At 42.4% G+C, this 23,156-nt stretch overlaps 1 protein-coding gene and 1 pseudogene across 1 annotated transcript in view; both read left to right on the forward strand.

The window, feature by feature from the left end:
- The first annotated feature begins 311 nt into the window (after positions 1–311).
- The window catches only part of LOC134944448 (uncharacterized), a 252,162-nt gene continuing 229,317 nt past the window's right edge, over positions 312–23,156 (forward strand). Inside the window, exons 1-4 of the mRNA XM_063933023.1 lie at positions 312–422; positions 505–629; positions 13,152–13,246; positions 13,908–14,237. Of these exons, the coding sequence (XP_063789093.1) occupies positions 312–422; positions 505–629; positions 13,152–13,246; positions 13,908–14,237 (661 nt within the window). The remainder of the gene's footprint in view (positions 423–504; positions 630–13,151; positions 13,247–13,907; positions 14,238–23,156) is intronic.
- LOC134945985 (5S ribosomal RNA) lies at positions 20,038–20,155 on the forward strand (annotated as a pseudogene).

Raw genomic sequence — 23,156 nt, forward strand, 5'->3', positions numbered from 1 at the left:
CGGAAGCCGTCCATATCCCAAGAGTACTCCAGTGCCCCCTATGGATTCAAAGAAAAGGATTTACCTGGTAAGTACCAAAATCCTATTTTTAACTATATGAAGTATAAAAATACAAAGAATATATCAGAAATATCTTCTTTGTATTATTCTAATCATTTTTACAGACAAAACTCTGGAGTATACCGGAGTATGACAGGTGAGTAGGCATCCCTTTGGCAAGTACAAAAAAAAAAAAAAAAAAGCATACTGATCCACCGAACGTAGAATCGCAGTGGTGTTCTATTGCACTCGTGTTTTGTTATGTGAATAAGATGTACAATGTGAGTGAGAAAGTCACTCAGTGCGGCCAAGACGTACGGGACAAAGTGTTCCAAAAGGGGGTATATGGCGTGACTGATGTAACTGGAAGAAAGGACATATCTGTAGGTATAAATTGCAATCTGGCTAACAATATTCAGACTATATAATTACACTGTATTTGCAGACCTGCCATGGTGCCCACAGGTTGGAGACATGACAATTCTCAGGCTGGAAGATAAGAAGAAAGCGTCACTGACCTGTAACATCTCCGGTTATTTCCCTGATCATCTGGCTGTGACCTGGATGAAGAAGAAGGATGGAAAGATGACGTGACTGACGGATCTGCAAAATAAAATCCTAACCTATCTGATGAAATCTTACACTGTTACTAATAATAAGAAGTGTCAGAAAGATCAGAGTTTTACTCTTAAATCCTAACCAATATATATACAATATATATATATATATATATATATATATTGATATATATTGGTGAATACCTGATAACTGAGAACATTTTTTTTCCTTAAACCAAAACTAAAATACACATTGCTTATATGTAAAACAATCTATGGGAATATATATATATATATATATATATACACACACACATCTACATAAGTATGCGTGATTACCCATTAATATAATTTGCAGTCATAAACATTTAACATCCGTATGTGTGTACATATTACAATATACTTTTTCACGTAGAAGCATTATTTATACATACTGTTCCTTTAACTCTTTCCTGAGCCACATTAAAACCTTTCAGCTTATAAACGAGGGGGCAGCAAAATACCATTAAGTGCCTTTTTTTCCCTCCCTATCACTGACAATCCCCAGGGGAGGCCTGGTTGTCCTCCCATGTGCACCCACCGCGTGAATGATCAGTTTACCTTGCGATATCCTTATGGGCTGCAACCATTGCTTGCACTGCATAGTACTCAAAAACAAAAGTAAGTTTATCTTCATATGGGATATACCTTTATGGGAAAGTTAATCAAACTAACAATAAAAAGGTCGAATGAAGCAAACTATTTGGAGCTTAATCTCTGACACAACAAAACTTTGATGTTGCTGACTGCACTTTACCTAGTCCACAAAGACTTCTTCAACCACTGAGTCATACGTCTCTTATATATGTCTCTACATATATATATATATCGTCCAGGAGGTGACTTTGAATAAACCCCTCTACCCTTGTGGCCAAAGAGTTTCTCAAATCCATCTGTGGACAGATGACTGGTGTTGTGGCATTGCCTGTTCCTCCTTGTGATGGTGGAAAATCAATCACCAATGCTCCAAAAGTGAGCCCTGTATAATAGACTACTTCTTCTGGACTGCTGAGGTGTGTCCCTATGATTATTGTTAAATTACTCTGGGAATCTGTACCTTGTCCTTCATACATTCCTCCCCATATCATGTATTCTGTTGCCCCTGGTATTCTTGGAATACCCCCCCATGATTCTTGGAATACGGTCCCCTTGAGTTTGAAAAATGATGTGTCCCGTACACCCTGGGTAATCATACCTGAGCCCCCTCTCTATTGACTCCAGCATGCACTTAGGGCAATGATACCCGAACTCCCTTTCTATTGAGTCCATCTTACCCTTAAGTCTGAATTACAATATACTATATATTATAATGTGTGCACAGCAATCTAGACAGTGGTTCCCTACAAAACTGAAATCACTTTGTGGCAATATCCCCTTAAATTCACAATATTCTGGTTTAGGTTTAAGATTATACCATAATAATAATAATAATAATGATGAACATTTACAATACTGACATGTCATTTGAGAAAGAGAAAAACTTTTTTTTGTAAATGTAAAAACTGAAACTGAAATTTATGTATGTACTTTATCAGAGAATACAGAAAAACAACAAATTGTGCACTTTTTTAAAGACAAACAGGCTCTATATCACGTATACTACCTGCACACAGATGAACAGACTGGTAGATAGTATACAAACACTGAGAGAGCAATCAAGTTGAAAATCAATCTTTAGATTACTCACCTGGGGTTTTGTCAGTGGTTGTATATGAGCATCAGCCACATCGTCATCTTCTGGCAGGAGCGTTAGTGATCCCGGGTCACGAGCCGCATTGTAACTTTTGGAGATAGACTCCGTATATCAACATCCTTCGGTTGTCTGTTCAATACCCTTGAACATCAGTCAATTGTTCTGTACTTAGCAGCCGGCTAAGAAATAATGAGACAACACACAGGAGATATGCAGAAGCTCAGCAGGTAATTTCTGATCTGACTCGTTGCTCTAGGAGCCTTTATTTATACACAAATGAACAAAGGAATAAAAGGTATGGCAGTGTGTTAGCCAATCAAAGTACACCGTGTGCAAAGATAAACAATCATTTAATTAAAACCAATTATAGCATTTCTGAATATATTCTTATCACTGTTTGCTCATTAATTTAATGAGAAGGCCTTTTTCTTATCGCCATCTGGACATTAATCTTGAAAGCCTTCTTTCCATTGCCACCTGGACATTCCAAAACATACTCCTTTAATGTTCTCATCACGCAATTAAAGTTTTATCTTAGCCTGGGAGTTAACTAAATGTCCTTGTGACTGCAGCTGGAGAAATCATATTGCTCTTAACAAAATAGTTTCTCACAGAAATATTTATGTAATTCATTTAAGGAAATGACATATGCTAGCTGGCTATGTTCATTGACTATTGCAATGAACATTCTAATCAATACCAAAATATAGCTTGTTGGGTTGAAACTTAGTATATAGCATTATACATGCTTTTAGTTATTAAATACAAAGCTTGCAACAGTTATAAAGATGATTTTATATTTAAAACTGTTCAAATTCTTTTAAAATGCTTTAAGGTTATTTTTCTGGGCGTATTGCCAATATCTGGGAATCTTGCCAAAAAACTCCTTTAATCTGCAGGTGTGAATTCTTTTAGGCTTATTAGCCTAACGAGCTAATAGGGAGTTGCTTGCTCTTAAAAATTATCTTTTTTAACAAGCTACTGCTTCTTATCAATAAGTTTTGTTTATGCAAGTACAAAAATTCACTTAATAAACTCTTAAAGGGGTAGGTAGGATTAATAACCCCTAAATGCATCTGAGCTGATCCTTGACCATTAGCAATATGTTGGAGTGCATATTTCTTATACAGGTTGCTAGGGCTAAGGGTCTAATGCATATATCATATAAATGTCAGCATTGCTTATAAACCTATAAAAAATAGCTTGAAATACATCTAGAATGGCTGCCATTATACAAAATAGCTGCTTTAGCATTATGCTGTCTCTGTCAATATATATATATATATATATATATATATATATATATACACACACAATATCGTTATATGTTATCTTAACTTATTTAAATTGTATATTATTTCAAATTATCATTAGTAGCAGCAGTTCTTGTAGCAGTGGCAGATGCTTTAGATGCCTGAGAGAGTAGTAACTGCGGACTCAGTCAACACCTTTAAGAATGGGTTAGATAAATTCCTATTGGATAAAGATATTCAGGGTTATGGTGCGTAGGCACGCATTATAGTTAATATAACTAGTCCTAACATAAAAATATCTAGTCCTACAATAAGACTGCATAGGAGACCACAAATAGGTTGAACTCGATGGACAATTGTCTTTTTTCAACCTTAGTTACTATGTTACTATGTTACTATGTTTATTAGTATTGTTATTTTCTTCAGACATCACGAGCATCTAGCAACAGGGTTAGGCACAGAGTGATATAACATTGACATGGGGGGACTGTACCTTATGGATCAATGTGTGGCCATGTACATACATAGATGCAAAAAAATGGAATATGGTACATTCGGATCTTCTTTCACTTTCTTGACGTGACTTTTGTAACACACGGCTGCTGTATCGAATGTCAGGATTCAATTACAAGAATCAGTTGGCTATCAAAGCATCCACTGCTTAAGCATTAATCAATGCTGGCTCTATGAAGCAATGTCGAAGAGGAAAATCAAGTGATACACCACATCTGTTGAATCACAGGGCCATGTCAAAGGCAGCCCCTGAAATCAGGATCAGTTTGGGAAATCACTGGCCAAAGTTTTTGGATGCAAAATATGCTAACAGGTGCCACAGTGCAGCTTGTTCCCATAACACTAAGTACATCTGCATGCAGTGTCTTGAGCCTTTGGGGTAAATTTATTAAGATGGGAGTTCTATTTAAGGTGCCTATAGCAACCAATCAGATTGTACTTCTCATTTATCTAGCACCTTCTAGAAGATAATACCTGGAATCCGATTGGTTGCTATGGGCAACGTCCCATCTAAAATAGAACTCTCATCTTAGTAAATTTACCCCTTTGTGTCCAGGGTGCTTCTCCAACTTTCATACAAAAGGGCAGATGTAGTAAAGGTGCATACACACTTGGCTATTTTCCCTGTGCCCAGCGATGTCCACGGGGGAGGGGGGTGGTGAAGCACTTTCCACAGTAGGAGACTGTGGAAAGTGCTTCACTCGGCTGTTCAAACAGCCCAATGGATGGTGGCGGCCAGCGATGATGCAAGAGCGTGCATCAGCGCTCATCGCCCCGCCCATACACCCTGGCCGAGTTTGAGCTCAAAGTAGCTCAAAACGCCAAAAGTTAGCTACTTTGAGCTCAAAATCGCCAAGGGCCTTAAGTCTTGGAGCGAGATAAAATGGAGAGAGATAAAGTACCAACCTATCAGCTCCTGTCATTTTTCAAACACAGCCTGTAACATGGCTGTTAGGAGTGGATTGGCTGGTACTTTACTTTATCTATCACTCTTCAAGGCTTAGTGAATCAAGGCTTAGTGAATCTCCCCTAAGTGTTGAAATCACTCAAATTCAGTTCATGAAAAAGGCTAACTTTCTATGTATGAAACAAACTCAGAAGTAAATGAAAATATATTATAAATATGAAGGACATATTTTGTTTCTGGGTGAATATATATAGGCATAACAAATTAATTGTTTTGAACGTGGAGGATTTTTTTGTTTCAAGAGACAAATACAGTAAGCAACATTTAAGAAGAACAGATTGGAACCATACCAGACATTTGTTTTTGTATTTTATCTTACTTTTTGCAAAATTAAATAAATAAAAAACTTCCACAGTCATAATACCGTTCTATAACAATAGGCGATGTTTTATGTTGGAGATGCATGTTGTCCACTCATGTGGACATGTGTATAACTTCTTTAGTTTCAGGGCAGGATGTATTAAAATACATAGCCGTACTAACATTTGCAATTAACATCGCAATGCTGTGACAGAGACCCCCCCATGATACCTGTGAGAAGGATTGCGGGGGGTCTCTGATGGGTCCATCACCTCCCAGCCCCAGGAGGTAACATTTGCTGGGAGTCCCTGGGCTCCTCCTTCTCCCCCCTGCAGCCGGAAGGAGGTGGGGGGTTGCGGCGGTGCAGATTGGTGGGTGCGGCGTTCAGCATCGGGTGCCACGCTCGGCTGCAGGTGCGAAAGAAACCCATAGGCCTTGGTGGCGAAAACCCCTGAAAATGGGGGTTTTACCGCATATTCCCTTTAGTACATCCTGACCAATGTGTTAAAAAATTACTGTTTTTCATATGCCATGAAGACTAGAATTTTTTTTTAAATCTTGCACTAGATTATCATTAATTCATACATGAAAGGGTTAATGATAAATTGAACAGTGTTTTTGCCATTTTTGGCAAATGTTTAAAAAGATAACTATTTGCCCGCTACTGTACAACTACAAATCCCAGGTTGCACTGTTTCAGCTGTAAGTAATCTTATCAACCAGGAAATCCACAGTTCAAAGGAGCAAATGGCTATAATAAATGGATATTACCACTGGAGTCATGTGACCAGTCCCTGGAGGCAGGGAGTTCTTCTCTGTGCAGGTGAGTTGGAGAATCAGGGTGAAGTGCATGGAGACAGAACTCTGCATTTATCATGTCTGGGCTGGGATGGCTGCTGCCTCTGCTGCCGCTGCTGCATCACACGTGTAAGTGTCACTTCTGTTACAGTCTCTTCTTCTCATGTGTGTAATAGTTGTCAGTATTATAGTTTGTTTCCACTAGCACATTAGAAGCACTGAGATAGCACGGATATAGACTGTTCCCTGCATTATCTAGTTGCTGTATAACTGTAATGACGTACTGTGCTGTATATCAGACATGAGCTGTAGAATGTTGTCTTGAAGGACACAGCTGTGAGACTTTCAGTATTATTATTATCCTTTATTTATATGGCGCCACAAGGGTTCTGCAGCGCCCAATTACAGAGTACATAAACAAATGAGCAAGACTAGAAAACAGTGACTTACCGTGCAAGACAATGTAGGAGAAGTACAGGGTACAGATGGAGCCGCGCTCATCTGAGGCGGCTTCATTGCAAACGAGAACTCGTGGCGCGACTAGGCGAAGCGCATCCCAGCATTCACAGCAGCGCCGGCCAGCAAATGCGGAAGGAGAGGGACTGCTGCAGCGGAGCTGCCACCAATTATATAGCGCTACTGCGGCTCCCTCCTCCCCCTCCCTCCCCCTCCCTCCTCCTCCTTCTCCGCTGCTCCCTCTCCTCCTCCCGCACAGGCGGCTTGTAATGAGTCAACTTGACTCGTTACAAGCCGCTGACTTTAGGGAATGGGGGCCGTTGAGCCCTCAGGGCGACTGCACTGTGTGCCAGGCACACCTGGCATACACATAGTTACGGTACTGGTGTTTGGCAGTGTTATTTAAGTGTTATATGGGGAAGGGGGTGGGAGGAGGAGCGAGATCTAAGTCAATTTAATATATGTTTTATTTTTTTGTGGGAGACAATATTTTTTTTTACTTGAATGGGGCAATTTTAATACTGTGTGGGGGCAATTTATTTTTACTACTGTGTGGGGGTCAGTGTATTTTTACTCCTGTGTGTGGGGGCCAATGAGTTTTTACTACTGTGTGGGGGCAAATGTATGAGGTTTTTACTTGTGTGGGGCCAATTTGTGATTTCGGGTGAGACAGTTCCCTACACACTGTGCAGCGAGGAGTTCACACCTCCTTTTTGTTATGCCTTGCCCCCTTTGTGGGCATGCATCTGTGGCGCATGTTTTTGTCCCACCTAAGTAGATCACGAAAGCTTTTCAGCTTTCAAAGTAGATCACCAACTCCAAAAGTCTGGCCACCCCTGACAGGGAGCATCCCAAATCCACCCCACCATGGAACATTGCAGCCTGCAGGTAGCACAGCAGGACAGTGCCCAAAACAGGGACTTTTTTTGAGGCAAGCGCTTTTGACCAGTACAGTACCGTTTTTTATGGTATGTACCTGCCAAATAGGGCTATGTACCAATTTTCAGAGTCTCCCCTGTCCTATTGCTTCCTATGGTAGCGCTGAGTGGCCACGCCCTCTTTACCCATGGCCATGTCCCTTTTTTGGATTTGCACCAGTTTCTTCTTTAATGATGTTGGAGGGTATGCCATGTGTGTATACAGTATATAACCCATTGTGGTCACATTTGGCTAAGACAGCTCCTATACTATTGTGTGACTTCTCCCCGCATTGGGCCTCATGCTGTATCCTGCATAATACTTTCCAGCTATCTTACTTTCACTTTCAGAATTCAGTGAAAAAACAAACAGAACAACGCCCTATAGTCTTTATACTGTTAACACTGAAGACACTGACAGTGTTAAGTTGATAAGCAGTTGATCCCAGACTTGCCTACTCTCCCGGAATGGCCGGGAGGCTCCCGAAAATCGGGTGACCCTCCCGGTCCCCCGGAAGAGGAGGCAAGTCTCCCGATTACAGGGGTCCCCCCCCCCTGCCCGGCCGCCCACTTAGCGAGTAAAATGGGCGGTCCGGGCAGGCGATGACGCGATTCTTGTTGAATCGCGTCATCATAGCCACTCCCCCTGCTGTATAATGCCTGTAATAGTGGCATTACACAGCGGGGGCGGGGCTTACACGGCACAACCCCCATGGCCACGCCCCCGCCCCACCTCCGCCACGCCCCCGGCCCACCTCCGCCACGTGCCCGGCCCGCCCCCTCCACTCTCACATCGCTGCCCGCCCCCCTGCCGAGCCGACATGGCTGCTCTCTCCCGTAGAGAGCAGCCAATAAGTAGGTAAGTATGGTTGATCCTATGTCCTCTTTACATATAAACACACATAACACAGTGCCGCAACTAGGGGGGGCTAAGGGGGCATGTGTCCCGGGTGCAGGATTTGAGGGGGCGCCGAGGAGTTACAGAGGAACAGGGTTCTTTTGTTTTTTCTTTTTAACCAGCAGTGCTGTGCTGCTTCAGTAAGACAGCAGACGGCTCCCAGGCAGTGTCTCTGAGCCACCTGTCTGCCCGCAGCTGGCTCGGACGCTGTGCGGGTGAGCTCCAGTACCTGGGATCTCTCCTATGCCGGCTACTGTCTTAAACTCTCTTCTTTGCCGTGCAGTGCTGCGACTAGCATGCAATGAACTGTACAAGCTATAGAGGTGAGCTGTTGGTGCTGTGTTTTTAAGCAGGCTATGATCCCGGCTGCCTGACCAGCACCAACCGATAACAAGCTGCCGCCTACACACCATTGAGAAGACATGCTGTAGTGTAGTGATGCAGTTTAGCGTGTAGCGGATGTAGTACAGTGGATATGGGAATGTAGTGCAGTGATAATGTGCAATGTATGGGGACACACGGGGGGCATGTAGTGGAACACGCTGCTGGGGAGGGGGGCATGTGACGCTTAGGGCGTTTGGGGCACCTAGGGGAATATTGTCCAATACTATCCTCTCTTTTTTTTTTTTTATCGATAATACGATTATTTTAGTCCAGGGTTTGTTTGTTTCCAGTTTTTTATTTGTATATTTATTTTGTATTTTTATTTATTTATTTATTTATTTATTTTTTTGGGGGGGGGGGGGCAAATTACCACCTTGCCCCTGGTGACGAAAATCCTAGTTATGATAACATGCTATATAACAGGGGTCGATTGGGAATATAAAGTGTCCTTGGAAAAATTTCCGAAAGTGCCCTATGTAGGCATCGCCAAAAGCAAATGATGGTGAGTGTGAGGGACCTCACTTTATCCCTGACTGTTTGGACGGGGCCTGCAATCTAACTATTGGTCAGAGCACAGTAATTCAACACACTCGGCTGCCACCACCCATGATAACATTAAATAGGGGGTCACAGGCAGTGGCGTCGAGAGAGGGGAGGAGAGGGTACAAATTACCTGGGCCCAGGTCTGATAGAGGGGCCCAGTGGGGCCCAGGTCCACGTCTCCTTTGATTAGGCCATGCCCCCTGAAAAGTACCTGGGACTAGCCAGGCTCTCTACTGCCCTGGCTGGGAGGCATGCCATGCTCCTGTGAGTGGGTGCTTCTGATGTGCTAGAAACGCCCCCAAAGAGGAGTGGCCATGCCCTTCAGCATGCTGTGGTCACACTCCCTCCAGTGGGGGCAGGGGGGCTCAGGAAGTTGTTGTACCGGGGCCCAGAATTTCTCTTGGCAGCCCTGGTCAAAGGTCCTTACAACACCTTTATATAACCATTACACCTAGGCTCGGCAGTAACCAGACAGCCACTGCCACGCGGTCTGCTGAATAGCTGCCTACTTCGGCAATTTATCCCCAATATCACAGGCTCAGCATATGCAAGCTGTCTCAAAAAACTTTTCAAAGGATTGGATTCTGGGAGCATATCAATGAACTAAACATAGAAAAATAGGATTTTAATTACCTACTGGTAAATCCTTTTCTCGTAGTCCGTAGAGGATGCCGGGGTCCATTTTAGTACCATGGGGTATAGACGGTTCCGCAGGAGCCTTCGGCACTTTAAGACTTTTCAACAGTGTGAACTGGCTCCTCCCTCTATGCCCCTCCTCCAGACCTCAGTATAGGAACTGTGCCCGAGGAGACGGACAACTTAGAGAGAAGAATTTACATTAAACTAGTGGCGAGATTCACACCAGCTCACAACATACAAAACATGCCGCCTAACATGGCCTTCAATATAACCCATGCCAACATGCATGCATAACGCAACAGCAACAGCTGTGAACATCTTAACACATGAGAATCTGTGTAAAAAGACAAAACGTAATTCTGCAGGAAAAATGAGCACCAGGAGCGCGCCCAGCATCCTCTACGGACTACGAGAAAAGGATTTACCGGTAGGTAATTAAAATCCTATTTTCTCTTACATCCTAGAGGATGCTGGGGTCCATTTTAGTACCATGGGGATGTACCAAAGCTCCCAGTACGGGTGGGAAAGTGATAATGTTCCTGTAGAACTGAGTGCCCAAACTGAAGGTCGTCAGCAGCCAAGGTGTCAAACCTGTAGAACTTAGCAAACGTGTTTGCCCCTGACCAAGTAGCTGCTCAGGAAATTTGCAACGCCGAGACACCCCGAGCAGCCGCCCAGGAAGAACCCACTTTCCTTGTAGAGTGGGCCTTTACCGAACTCGGTAACGGCAATCCTGCCGTGGAATAAGCGTGCTGAATGGTACCTCTGATCCAGCGCACAATAGTCTGCTTAGAAGCAGGACCCCCAATCTTGTTGGGGTCATAGAGGACAAACAAAGATTCTGTTTTCCTTATCCGAGACGTTCTTGCAACATAACTCCTCAATGCTCTAACGACATCCAAGGACTTTGAAAAGGATGAGGTGTCAGAAGCCACTGGCACAACCACAGGTTGGTTAATAAGGAAAGAAGACACAACCTTTGGAAGAAAATGCTGACGCGTCCGCAGTTCACCTCTATCTTCATGAAAAATCAAATAAGTACTGTTGTGTGACAGAGCCCCTAATTCAGACACTCGTCTGACTGAGGCCAAGGCCAACAGCATGATGACTTTCCAAGTGAGAAACTTCAACTCCACCTCTTGCAGAGGCTCAAACCAGTCCGATTTAAGGAACTGCAGCACCACATTAAGATCCCATGGCGCTGCAGCAGGCACAAAGAGAGGTTGAATGTGCAGAACCCATTTCACGAACGTCTGGACATCAGGAAGGGAAGCCAACTGTTTCTGAAAGAAAATGGACAAGGCCGAAATTTGGACCTTGACAGACCCTAATCTCAAGCCAGCATCCACACCCACCTGTAGAAATAGGAGATGTTCTAATTGAAACTCCACCGCAGGAGACTTCTTGGATTCACACCAAGATACATATTTTCTCCAAATACGATCGTAATGTTTAGACGTTACACTTTACTAGCCAGAATAAGAGTGGGAAAGACTTCATTGGGAATACCCTTACGGGCTAGGATCTGGCGCTCAACAGCCATTCCGTCAAACGTAGCCACGGTAAGTCTTGATAAACTAACGGCCCCTGCTGAAGCAGGTCCTCACGAAGAGGAAGAGGCCGAGGATCTTCCAGTAGTAACTCCTGAAGATCTAGATACCAAGCCCTCCTTGGCCAGTCTGGAGCAATGAGAATTGCTCGAACCCTTGTTCTTCTGATGATCTTGAGAACTTTTGGTATTAGTGGAAGTGGAGGGAACAGATACACCGACTGAAACACCCACTGGGTCACCAGTGCATCTACTGCTATTGCTTGTGGGTCTCTCAACCTGGAACAATATTTCTGAAGCTTCTTGTTGAGACGTGATGCCATCATGTCTACTTGAGGAACGCCCCAACGACCTGCTACCTCTGCAAAGACTTCTGAGTGGAGGCCCCATTCTCCTGGATGGAGATCGTGTCTGCTGAGGAAGTCTGCTTCCCAGATGTCCACTCCCGGAATGAAAATTGCCGACAGAGCTTTTGCATGTCTTTCTGCCCAGAGGAGAATTTTTGTCACCTCTGCCATTGCCGCTCTGCTTTTTGTTCCGCCCTGATGGTTTATGTAAGCTACTACTATTACATTGTCTGACTGGATCTGTATGGGACGACCTTGAAGAAGGTGTGCCGCTTGATGAAGGCTGTTGTACACAGCTCTCAATTCCTCATGGTACTAAAATGGACCCCAGCATCCTCTAGGACGTAAGAGAAAGCTTTATTTAAGTAAAGATACCATACTTATTTAGAAAAGAATGCTAACAAGGAGTGGTTACACAGCACATACTGCCAAGCAATCAAAATAAAAACAGAACAAAGTTACGGATTAACAACCAGCTAATCAGTCCCAGGGAGAGTGGAAGAAACGCGGGGTTTAAACTTCAATGCGTCATTGATCTCCCAAGCTGAACACAGAACTATAGGACATACCTTTTATCAGTAAAGTATCACACCAGGGGTGAGGTCACATAAATCCCTGCGGATTTGCTGGATAGATAATTGAGACTGTTGACCCCCAATTTGGGCATATAACCGTTTACTCCATTTCACATAATTGGGCACAACTTCCCCTGTGATATGATGATCTGGACTATAAGGTGCCCATATTACTCTCTGCTGTTTTAGCTGCCAAATGACACTAAATATGATACATGGTGAGGTGGGAATGGTCAAATACTTCATATCTTGGAAATGAGCTTCTTAGAGATATGCAACTTGTATGCCACCTGCGAATAGACCAGATATGTCTTTATGGAAAATTGAACGTTCTTCGTGATTATGAAAATATAAATTTCACTTCATAAACCATATCCAATGTGATGTGCACTTACTCTTATGTAGTGAACAATGTGGGTGTCTCAATACACATCATACTTGCTGACATTCCTTATCTCCTCTCCGGGAGATGCCTGGAGAGGAGAAGCAGGTGGGCGGTGATGCGGTTGGGGCCGAGCTAAATTGCGTCATTAGGCCCCACCCATCCCAGGAAAAGTCCGCAATTGAGTATAATTTGCATAGAGGTGGTGATGAAATTACGCGATTAGCGTCATTAGGCTCTGCCACCTCCACAGAGTCCGCAATTTTGACGTATTATTCTCCCTATTCTGCCCACTTCACTAGGAAGTGGGAAGAATGCGGGAAGGGTGCCCACTTTTCCGGGGCTGCGGGGGACTTCACGAGAAACCGGGTGTCTCCCGCAGAATCCGGGAGAGTAGGTAAGTATGATACATATGTGGCCTAATTACCTCCACTGGGTTGCTTCCTTTAGATGTAAAGAAAGAAGAACTTGCACTCTACAGGTCCTGTCAGACAATGTGGCTCTTCCTGCTAACCAATTCATCCTAATTAAATGTACAGTCAGATTGAGAATCTGTTCTGGCCTTTCACAGTTCATTACCATTCCAATGAACCTTCATACACTATTTCTGTGTGGGCAGACCAGTACATCAAGAGAACCTACTGTAACAAGGGTCACAAATGTACATTTACATTGGACATCCTGTACTAAGATTCTTTTGAATGTAATTAACTAACCCAGTATCACCTGAGAACTATAACTCGTAATATTGTAATATCGATATTCTCTAATTTATACTGCTCCCTTATATTGTTATGGGTGAGATTGATTATGGTGTGATTTATGTCTTTGTTCTTCTTCAATCTGTCCTTGGGGCTTTTTAAGTTAAAACTGAGGAACGGTTTTAGTAGAGGAGTTTTATACTAGAAGAAAAAGTTAACTAGTTAAGTGCCAGCTCCTAAACCCTAAATGCAACCCCATAGTCAGCAATGTACCACATTTAGCACCTGTAGTGTTTCTGTAATCTGTTTTTGGATAGTAATATTTATATCATGAATTCATGTCATTATATCTCACAGTTGCAGCTCTAGAAGTCTTTGCTCCGTCTCCTCAACGAGCACTTGTTGGATCCAATGTGGTTCTCACCTGCACCTTCTCTGTGGATAAAGGGGTGATAGAGCCCAATATCCTGGCCATATTGTGGTATTTCCAGGGAAAGGTGGTCCTGACACATGACATCAAATATATCACTCATAATCCGAGGGCTTCACTCAGTACAGAAGCAGTAAGAAAAGGAAATGCCTCGTTATATCTGTCCAATGTTGTGCTCTCTGATAAGGGGCGCTACAGATGTGTGGTTAATTATACTCCAGACCGTGTGGAGAAGGAGATTTTATTTGAAGTGCAAGGTAAAAAAAATTAAACAATTTTATTTCTGTACGATAACCTGAATTTTTTTTTTCTCATGTAAAAAATTATTTCATATGTAAATCTTACCAGCTTTGGAATGAAATAACCACACTACATAAGAAATAATCAAAGTTGTGTTCCAGGGTAATTTGCCACTGGTTGTACATTGTATGGTATGGGACAAAGAGCTCAAATGGAAAAGTTAAGTATTTCAGTTATTTTTGCTGTAAAGTTACTGAAATCACAGTCTAGTGAGTTATACTAAACCATGACCATATGCATTCTTAAAGGTTTTCTTATTTTTTTTTATACTTATATGCACATGAGACTAATTGCAATACTTTGCTGTACTTTTTTTAAATAAATTCTTTATTTTCAATTTTCGCCACAGAACAAAAAGAATCATTATAAAACATGTACAGTATGATGATACAGAAAAACTTTGGAGAATATCCACAAGGGAGAAAAAATTGTATCATACATGTTCCTGTTTATGAAACAAACTTATGCCTTGATAATAATTGATAGTAAGACTATATGGCAAAAGGCATCTAACAAAATATTGTTCCATAGGAAAGAGAAGAGAAGTAAAAGAGCACAGAGTAAAAAGAGATAGGGAAAAGGAATGAAGCAAGGGGTAAAGTAAAAGAAAGAAGGGTATAAATCCGACCAGAGATACATCCTACTATGTCTCCCAAGACTATTATACGACTAAAAAAAAACGAGTTGGGAGGAGGACACAGGTACCAAGGCCTTCTTGAGGGAGACAACCTGAACTCCATCCATCTGTACCAAATAGCAACTTATGTACTATGTTTCTTTGGAGTAGAGTAATATATGTCGTCCATAGCCATATAGAAGTCTATGCGTTGACAGTGACACCAATCCCATAGGGTAGGCGGAGAGGAGGAGTGCCAGCAGACTGTTATTACCGCTCCGGCTGCATTAAAGACTTTTTATGTTTTGAGATAGGTATATCAGAATGGGACAGCAACTAGAAGTCTGGGCCCAAAGGAATAGCGAAGCCCAACTGCAGCCAACCTCTGCAGCCAACCTCTTTATTCCATTCAAAAGGGGAGGAGCCCTGAGCAGTCCCACTAGATATGTATCAATGACCCTTGTTCCTTATTACATCTCCAGTATAAAGGAGACACACTGGGGCAAAACCTATGAACAACAGTTGGTCATCGGTACCACCTAGAGAGAAGTATATATTGGGTCTCCACTACAGTCATACTAGATGAGCACGCACTAGTTGCTTGGTAAGTTTTATTCCAATTTATCTCAATTCCCTTACGTGAAAAGTCTTTATCCCATTGGTCTTGATAGGTCGGGCTAGAGCAGTGGTTTTCAACCTTTTTCAACTTGCAGAAACTAAAAAGTTTTTATATTTGCCAAGGCACACCATTGGCCCCCACAGGAACAAACATTACATTGACTGGCCCACACAGAAAAAAAAAACAATCACATAGCTCCCCATACTGTACTTAAACAATTACATTGACAGGCATATTGGTCCCCACAGAAAACAACAATCACATTGCTCCCTTCAGAAAAAAAATAACTATCACATTCTCCCCCCACATAAAAAATAAAATAACACACATTGGCCCCTACCTATTCTCTGTAGTGGGAGCTCGTTTTTGTTCCTGTCCCTCATCAGCTAGGGTTGTACAGTCACCAGACAGAGCATTGAGCAGCGTATGGGGGCGTGCTGACTGGCTGATGGACAGGTATGCAGGCAAGCTGGCTGGCAGGTGGACTTGCAGGACGGCAACAGAGCATGCATGACCTATGATGTATGTATGTAGTTTAGAGAAGAGGAGGTGGAGCATTATTCTAATGACACCCATTGTTTGTCTCTGGAGTCCCTTGTCCATTCTAGGATCCTGCTCACCAGAGATGCTTAATAATAAGCGGAGACCATTGGTAATTATCTACCTCCCTGAGATTTACGTCTATAAATAATTTGGTGTTTAAATCTTGGTTTCCCCCCACACACACACAGTCATGCAAAGTATTATGTAATAGGGAAAGAAAATGTGGGGAGAGATGTATTGGAATTGTTTGGAATAGATAGAGAAGTCTAGGGAGAACATTCATTTTAATAACATTAATACGCCCCAACCACAACATTTTCTGTGGGAGCCAGCAAGAAAGGTCCATCTTTATCTTCTTAATCATGGGGGCAAAGTTTATTGCAAATACTTTATCAAGTTTGTTTGGGATCTGGACCCCTAGTTATTGTAAATGGGATGAGCTCCATTAGGCGGTAAGAGACTCAACTGACTCACCCGAGGCGGTGACATTTAAGGCCACAGACTTAGTGTAATTTATTTTAAATGTAGATAGGTTATGAAATAGGGTCAGTTCCCCCATTAAACTTGGAAAAGATATCAGCGGGTTAGTGATGGCCGCCAGAAGGTCATCTGCGAGGAGGCTCAATTTATATTCCTGCATTCCTAGTTTTACCCCTGAAATATTTGCCCTAATTGCTCTCACCAAAGCCTCCATACAAAGCACGGAAATCAGAGGTGAGATAGGGCAACCCTGTCTGGTCCCGTTGGAAATAGGGATCTCCTTAGACAGGATACCATTAATCCTTACCTGTGCTGATGGAGCGCTATATAGAGCGAGTATCTTATGGAGAAAGGAGCTTCCCAGACCCAGTTTTCGGAGAACCCCCTTTATAAAGTCCTAGTCAATTCTGTCAAACTCTTTTCATTGGTTGACAGAATAATCAAGGGAATATTATTGGTGGTCACATGGGAGATCAAATCTATTACCTTAATCGTGTTGTCCCCAGCCTCACTCTAGGGATAAAAAACCTACTTGGTCAGAATGGATGATGGAAGGGAGTAACGGTTTTAGACGACTAGCCATCAATTTTGCGTACAACTTAATGTCAACGTGGAGTAAAGAGATGGGCCTATAGCTAGTCGCCAAACATGGATCCTTCCCCTCTTTAGGGGTTACAGTAATGTGTGTGCAATAGCAATGGGAGTAACTTGTCTTGAAAGGATTTATAAAAGGCTATTGGGAAGCCATCAGATCCTGGGCTTTTTTCATTAGGAGATGTCTTGATGGTGTCATTGTCTCAGGAAGAGACGGAAACTCAATGTTATCTAAAAATTGCTGAATTTCCATTTTATGAGTCGATCTGATCGAGTTACGTGCGGGACTGGGTGAGATTATATAATTTCTAATAATAATCATGAAAGATGGTGGCAATTTCCTCATCCGTAGCACATAAGAGTCCCGTGGCATCTTTCATTTTCTGAACATAAGTCAGAGACCTTTGTGCACGGAAGGCCCTTGCCAGCATCTTCCCAGGCTTATTGCCCCATAGGAAATAAGTATACCTACAGCGCCTGTGGCCGGCGAGAACCCCAGCCCATGTGGACAATGGCGGCGTGGCACTGAAGGGGTTAACCCTCAGTGACCTGCGCCATATTCAAGGACAATGGGTGCTTGGCGCCACTTTTAAACTGTGCACTGGTGCTAAGCGCCATCTTTAAATGTAGTGTGGGTGCTAGGCACCGGGTATTTAAAAATATATTTACTACTGTGTTTTCACCAATGTTATATTTAATGCAATAGGCACAGTTGTAGGATTGCACATTTACATTGCATGCAAATGCCAGCACTTAGAAGGAATGTGTCAGCTGTGTTGGTTTTAAAATGCATTTACGTTTGTGGACAAATGGCCCTGTCCTAGCAGAGAGGTGTGAATGACAAAACATTTTGATGTGTAAAGATGCTAATCACGGGGTCTATGGGCTTGGAACCTGTTTCATGTACCTGATTTAATTGATATATGAACCCTGAATGGCAGATGCAGGAAGGAAGACTGTTTGTTTGTATTGTAGCCTTTCCTGTTGTAATCTCAAACACTGGGTTTGCCTGGAGATGTGAATGAGAGAGAAACATTTGTATTTTGAAGCTATGTGATACATTTATCAATAGTGAATGTTAATCTGATACGAAACGTTGTCCCGGTGACAGGAAGGAGGATATTGTTTTATTGCACTTATCTCCTTTTGAAATGTAATTTATTTATTGGTATTTTGTAAAATAACCTGATTGGTTGGAGAAGACAGGGAGGGCTTACCCCCCTGTGGTACTGCGTGCCTCCAGATTTGTAGTTGTACCATCTTATTCTGCTGAAACATCTTGTTGTATGGCTGTTGCCCCTAGCAATAGGGAGGAGCCTTTTTAAAGGTTATTATTGAGCAAATAAACATCATTGCCTCAAGAAGATTGCTTCATCTTGTGACCTACAGGGTTATGCCAAACATAGCCCCGTCCTCCGGCTGTCCAGGGAAGCACCTAACGTCTCCAAGTTCCGCCTTCCGCCAGCTACCGCTGGAGGCCTAGCAAGTGGCTAGTGGGGGATCCGTCAACACCACACAGGTGTGGTAAGGCAGTGCGTCGGCACATACAGAGCAGAACCGTGGTTCCAAACGCCACGGCTGGTTAGGAGTTTGGTGGTGGCAGCATAAACCCGCCCACAACGCAGTGGGTGGAGTCAGTAACAGGCGGTTACTGATAGTAAGCGGGAATCCCCTATGTGGTCAGGCCTCGTGTGACTTGACCCTCCATTCTGTGCGCAGGAGATGGGACGCGAAAGCGGCAAGTGCTTTTGTACGGAACTGTCCTGTCACAGCGCCTAAATGCCCTCTTCGCCCCCGCAGTAAGCAAGGAATTCAGAGAGGTTCTGGCGGCCTGAAGTTGTAAAAAGACATCTGAATCCCCAGAGCTTTTATGTGCTAACTCCAGCGATTTTATTTTAGACAAAAGGGCCTCCCTGCATTCCATTTTCTGCTTCTTGAGACAAGTTCCCAGCTGGATGCAATGCCCCCAAATGACACACTTATGAGCCTGGAGAGAGAAAAAGGATTGGTAGAGTCTGCACAGGATCACTCAATCTAAGTGTTTGATATTTTAGGATAATATCATTAAAGCAATAGCTCTAGTATAAACCAACATCTGGCCAATGTACAAAACAAATAATTGATATTAGGCGCTGGGTTGGTGGTGCTCCCAGAAATAGTTCAGTAAACTAATGGTAAAAAATGGTTCCCGTATAGTACCGGAGCCAAGAGAAAAAAGAAAGACTATGTGTCTTTTCTGGGGCACACTTTTATTGAAAATGGAATGATGTGTTCTGTTTAAGATATAACTTTTATTATCAACCTTCTTAAAATAATAGCTATGAGGCAAAAAGAGAAAAAAGAGAAATTCTAACAATTAAAGATAACATTATTAATCCAAATTCACATCACATGATGTAATTTCAGTTTGGCGTAATGGCTCTATGAACAAAAATATGTATGTGTCTCCAATAATGAAATTGTGTAAATCTTATCTGTTTGTATAGAGTCTTCTTCCTGAAATTATAACAGTATAACATATAGTGAGAATATACCAGGAAGAAAAATCTACAGTATGATATGTACCAGGCTCCACCCTGATTCCTGACTGAATCAGGATTTACAAAAAGAAGGGGAAAGATAGAAGATTGTGATTCCAAGTCCTGTGTCCTGGGTTTGGATAAAAATACCTGCAGTACCCGGTATTCACTGGTGGTCAACAGATCTTCTTTGAAGCCGAGACCAAGTAGACCTCATTAGTTTCAGGTCTGGGAGACTATCAGAGAATACCATACATCACTGTTTTTCTAGATTCAGGAACATTTATAACATCACAAGAGACTTTGGATTTCTACAAGAAAACTTTTGGGAATTCTCTCAGAGTCTAGGATACAAAGTTCCTGGTGTCATCAGGTGTGATATATCTACCTGCGGTCAAACCATACTGAGTATGCCCAACCTCGTCTGATCTTGGAAGCCAAGCACTGTGGGCCAGGTCAGTACCTGGTTGGGAGACCACCAGGGAATACCGGGTACTGCAGGTATTTTTATCCAAACCCAGGACACAGGACTTGGAATCACAATCTTCTATCTTTCCCCTTCTTTTTGTAAATCCTGATTCAGTCAGGAATTTGGGTGGACCCTGGTACATATCCTACTGTAGATTTTTCTTCCTGGTATATTCTCACTATATGTTATACTGTTATAATTTCAGGAAGAAGACTCTATACAAACAGATAAGATTTACACAATTTCATTATTGGAGACACATACATATTTTCGTTCATAGAGCCATTACGCCAAACTGAAATTACATCATGTGATGTGTATTTGGATTAATAATGTTATCTTTAATTGTTAGAATTTCTCTTTTTTCTCTGTTTGCCTCATAGCTATTATTTTAAGAAGGTTGATAATAAAAGTTATATCTTAAACAGAACACATCATTCCATTTTCAATAAAAGTGTGCCCCAGAAAAGACACATAGTCTTTCTTTTTTCTCTTGGCTCCGGTACTATACGGGAACCATTTTTTACACTTATGAGCTTCCCAAATTGTCATCGGGGAAACATCATCAGTCACATTGGAGGTAACATATTCATCTATAAATCCCAGAAGCTGGGCTTTACAATGAGGGTCCATAAGAAGTTGTTCCTTTAGTCTCCGATGCCACTGCCAAGGCCTCAGAGGCCTCATCGAAGTAACTAGTAAAGTTAGAGTGATAGGAGCATGGTCCCAACCAGTAATCTGACCAATTGTTGCTTCCAGCATTGCATCTAGACAGGAATGTCCCACACAAAAATAATCTATATGAGAATACGTGTTGTGTGGAGGGGAAAAGAACGTGTAGTCCCTCTCTGCGGGATGCAATAAACTCCAAGAATGACCAGTTGGAATTAATTTAGGATTTTCCTAAACCTGCTCGTCTCCGTAAATGAAGATTGCAAGATTCCCGTAGAAGTATCTAAGAGTAGTTCCAAGGCCCAATTGAAATCTCCCCCCACTATCAACCTCCCCTCAGTGTGGGATTCTATTTATTCTAAGGCCATGTGAAAGAAACAGGTCTGACCCTGGTTGGGTATACACAAGTTAACAAAGGTATATCGCTGTGAGGCGATAGTTGCCTTTACTAGCAGGCCTCTACCATCAGCGATTGGGATTTTTTGTATGTCGGACATACAGTATGCAGATGGTTAGAAAACAAAATAGGGCCCCCCTGGCCTTGGCACCTGTAAAATTATTTTAAAAACCTGTCAGATAGTACTGGGAAATCAGACATGGGGCATATCCCTTTTTGAAGTGTGTCTCCTGCAGAAACGCTACAGTATAGCTATGTTGTCCATACAGTATGTAAAGTGTGCAGCAAACGTGAATGTTTTTCAGGAATGTTAAGGCCTTTAACAGCTTTAGCTTAGCCATAGAAAAAGTGAAAAATGTGTTGGAGACAATGAAAAGATACCGTACTCTCCCATCGAGATGAAAGAGGGATGGGCAAGAAGAGAGGAAGAGGCGAAGAAGAGAAAGAAGGAAAAATTGGAGAAAGATGAGAAAGGAAAGTGATTAATCTACCGCAAAAATATTGAGTAGGAAATGAGAACTAGGAAACAATGGTCTCAGAGTCTGGAAGTGGGGTCTCCGAGACCAAGTATCTTTTGTTGAAGATGCTACGGATGCCTCTATAGGACCCATAGTCAACTTATACATAACAGAGAAAGGAGGTTTTAGGGGTTAAAGGTGATTTGTGACAATAATATATTCCTTATAGTTCTTGGGAACTATATAGAAAAAGAAAAAGGTAATATAGTAACAAATACTTTCGTTATGAACATTGAATGACATTGTGAGTGAGGTGAATGTTCTATTAACATACACATCAAGTCTAACGTCAAGTAAGAAAACAGAGTAAGCAATCATAAGGAGAAACCGAGAAAGAATAGGAGATGAGGAGGGTTAAAAAACAGCCTATCCAGTATACATGCTAACATAACAAATGCAATACGTAATAAAAAGGTTTAGCTCCAGGGGCATAGCCAGAACTTTTTTGGGCCCTATAGCAACATTTTGATGGGGTCCAGTCCCAGTGCTTCAAGAGAGACACCTCTCTGTGGCAGTTGTTAATTTTATACCACATTAAAGTGCCCCAGTTTATTTTCTGAACCATAGTAGTGCCTTAGTTCACATTATGTCACACTGAAGGGCTGCCAGTACATATTATGCCACATGGTACCTCAATTCATAATATGCTATACAGCGTCACCAGTTGATATTGTGCCACATTACAGTGCTCTCAGTTCATATAATGCCAAACTGTAGTGCCTCCACTTCATATTGGGCCACGTTACAGTGCCCCAGTTCATATTATGTAACAATGTAGTGCCCTCCTGTTCATATTATGCCACATTACAATGAGCAGGTCCAGGAGTATACCTAGCTATACTGTATTGTAGGCCCCAAGGCAAAAGTTTGTAAGTGCCTCTATGTATTACCCATTGGGAAAAATGTATATAACACATGTAACTTTGACAGGAAAGATGGGCCCCTCTCAGCTCTGGGCCCCATAGCAGCTGCACTCCCTGCACCTATGGTAGCTACACCCTTGATTAGCCCCCTCCCACCTCACATTGTCCTAGACCCTTCATTAAGTGTAGGGACAACTCCATTGACTGATTTAAATGGGAAGAAGATGGAACTGGCTAACACCTAGAAGGGCTCAACAAAATATATGGTAAGAATACAAACTGTGGTAGTTACACTTCAAGGCACTGCGGCATCCTCTGCAGCTTAGGAGCTACATCTCCTTCTCCTGGAGGTACAGGAGGATGGCCATCTCCCAATCCTGGAAGCGGTGTAGTTGGCAAGTAAGGAAGGTCCATCCAATTTGGTTGGGTCACTGAAGGGAGACATAGGGAAGAACAAAAAGCTGGAACGTCTTCATGCTTTTGCACCATATGTGTAGTTCAGTCATACATAACTTGAATATAGAAAATTTTAGATTCTTTTTATGGAGCTCTTCAGTAAGCGGACAAAGTGAGCGTCTTTGTTGCA

This window comes from Pseudophryne corroboree, chromosome 7 (assembly GCF_028390025.1).
Source record: "Pseudophryne corroboree isolate aPseCor3 chromosome 7, aPseCor3.hap2, whole genome shotgun sequence".
Classification (NCBI taxonomy): Eukaryota; Metazoa; Chordata; class Amphibia; order Anura; family Myobatrachidae; genus Pseudophryne; species Pseudophryne corroboree.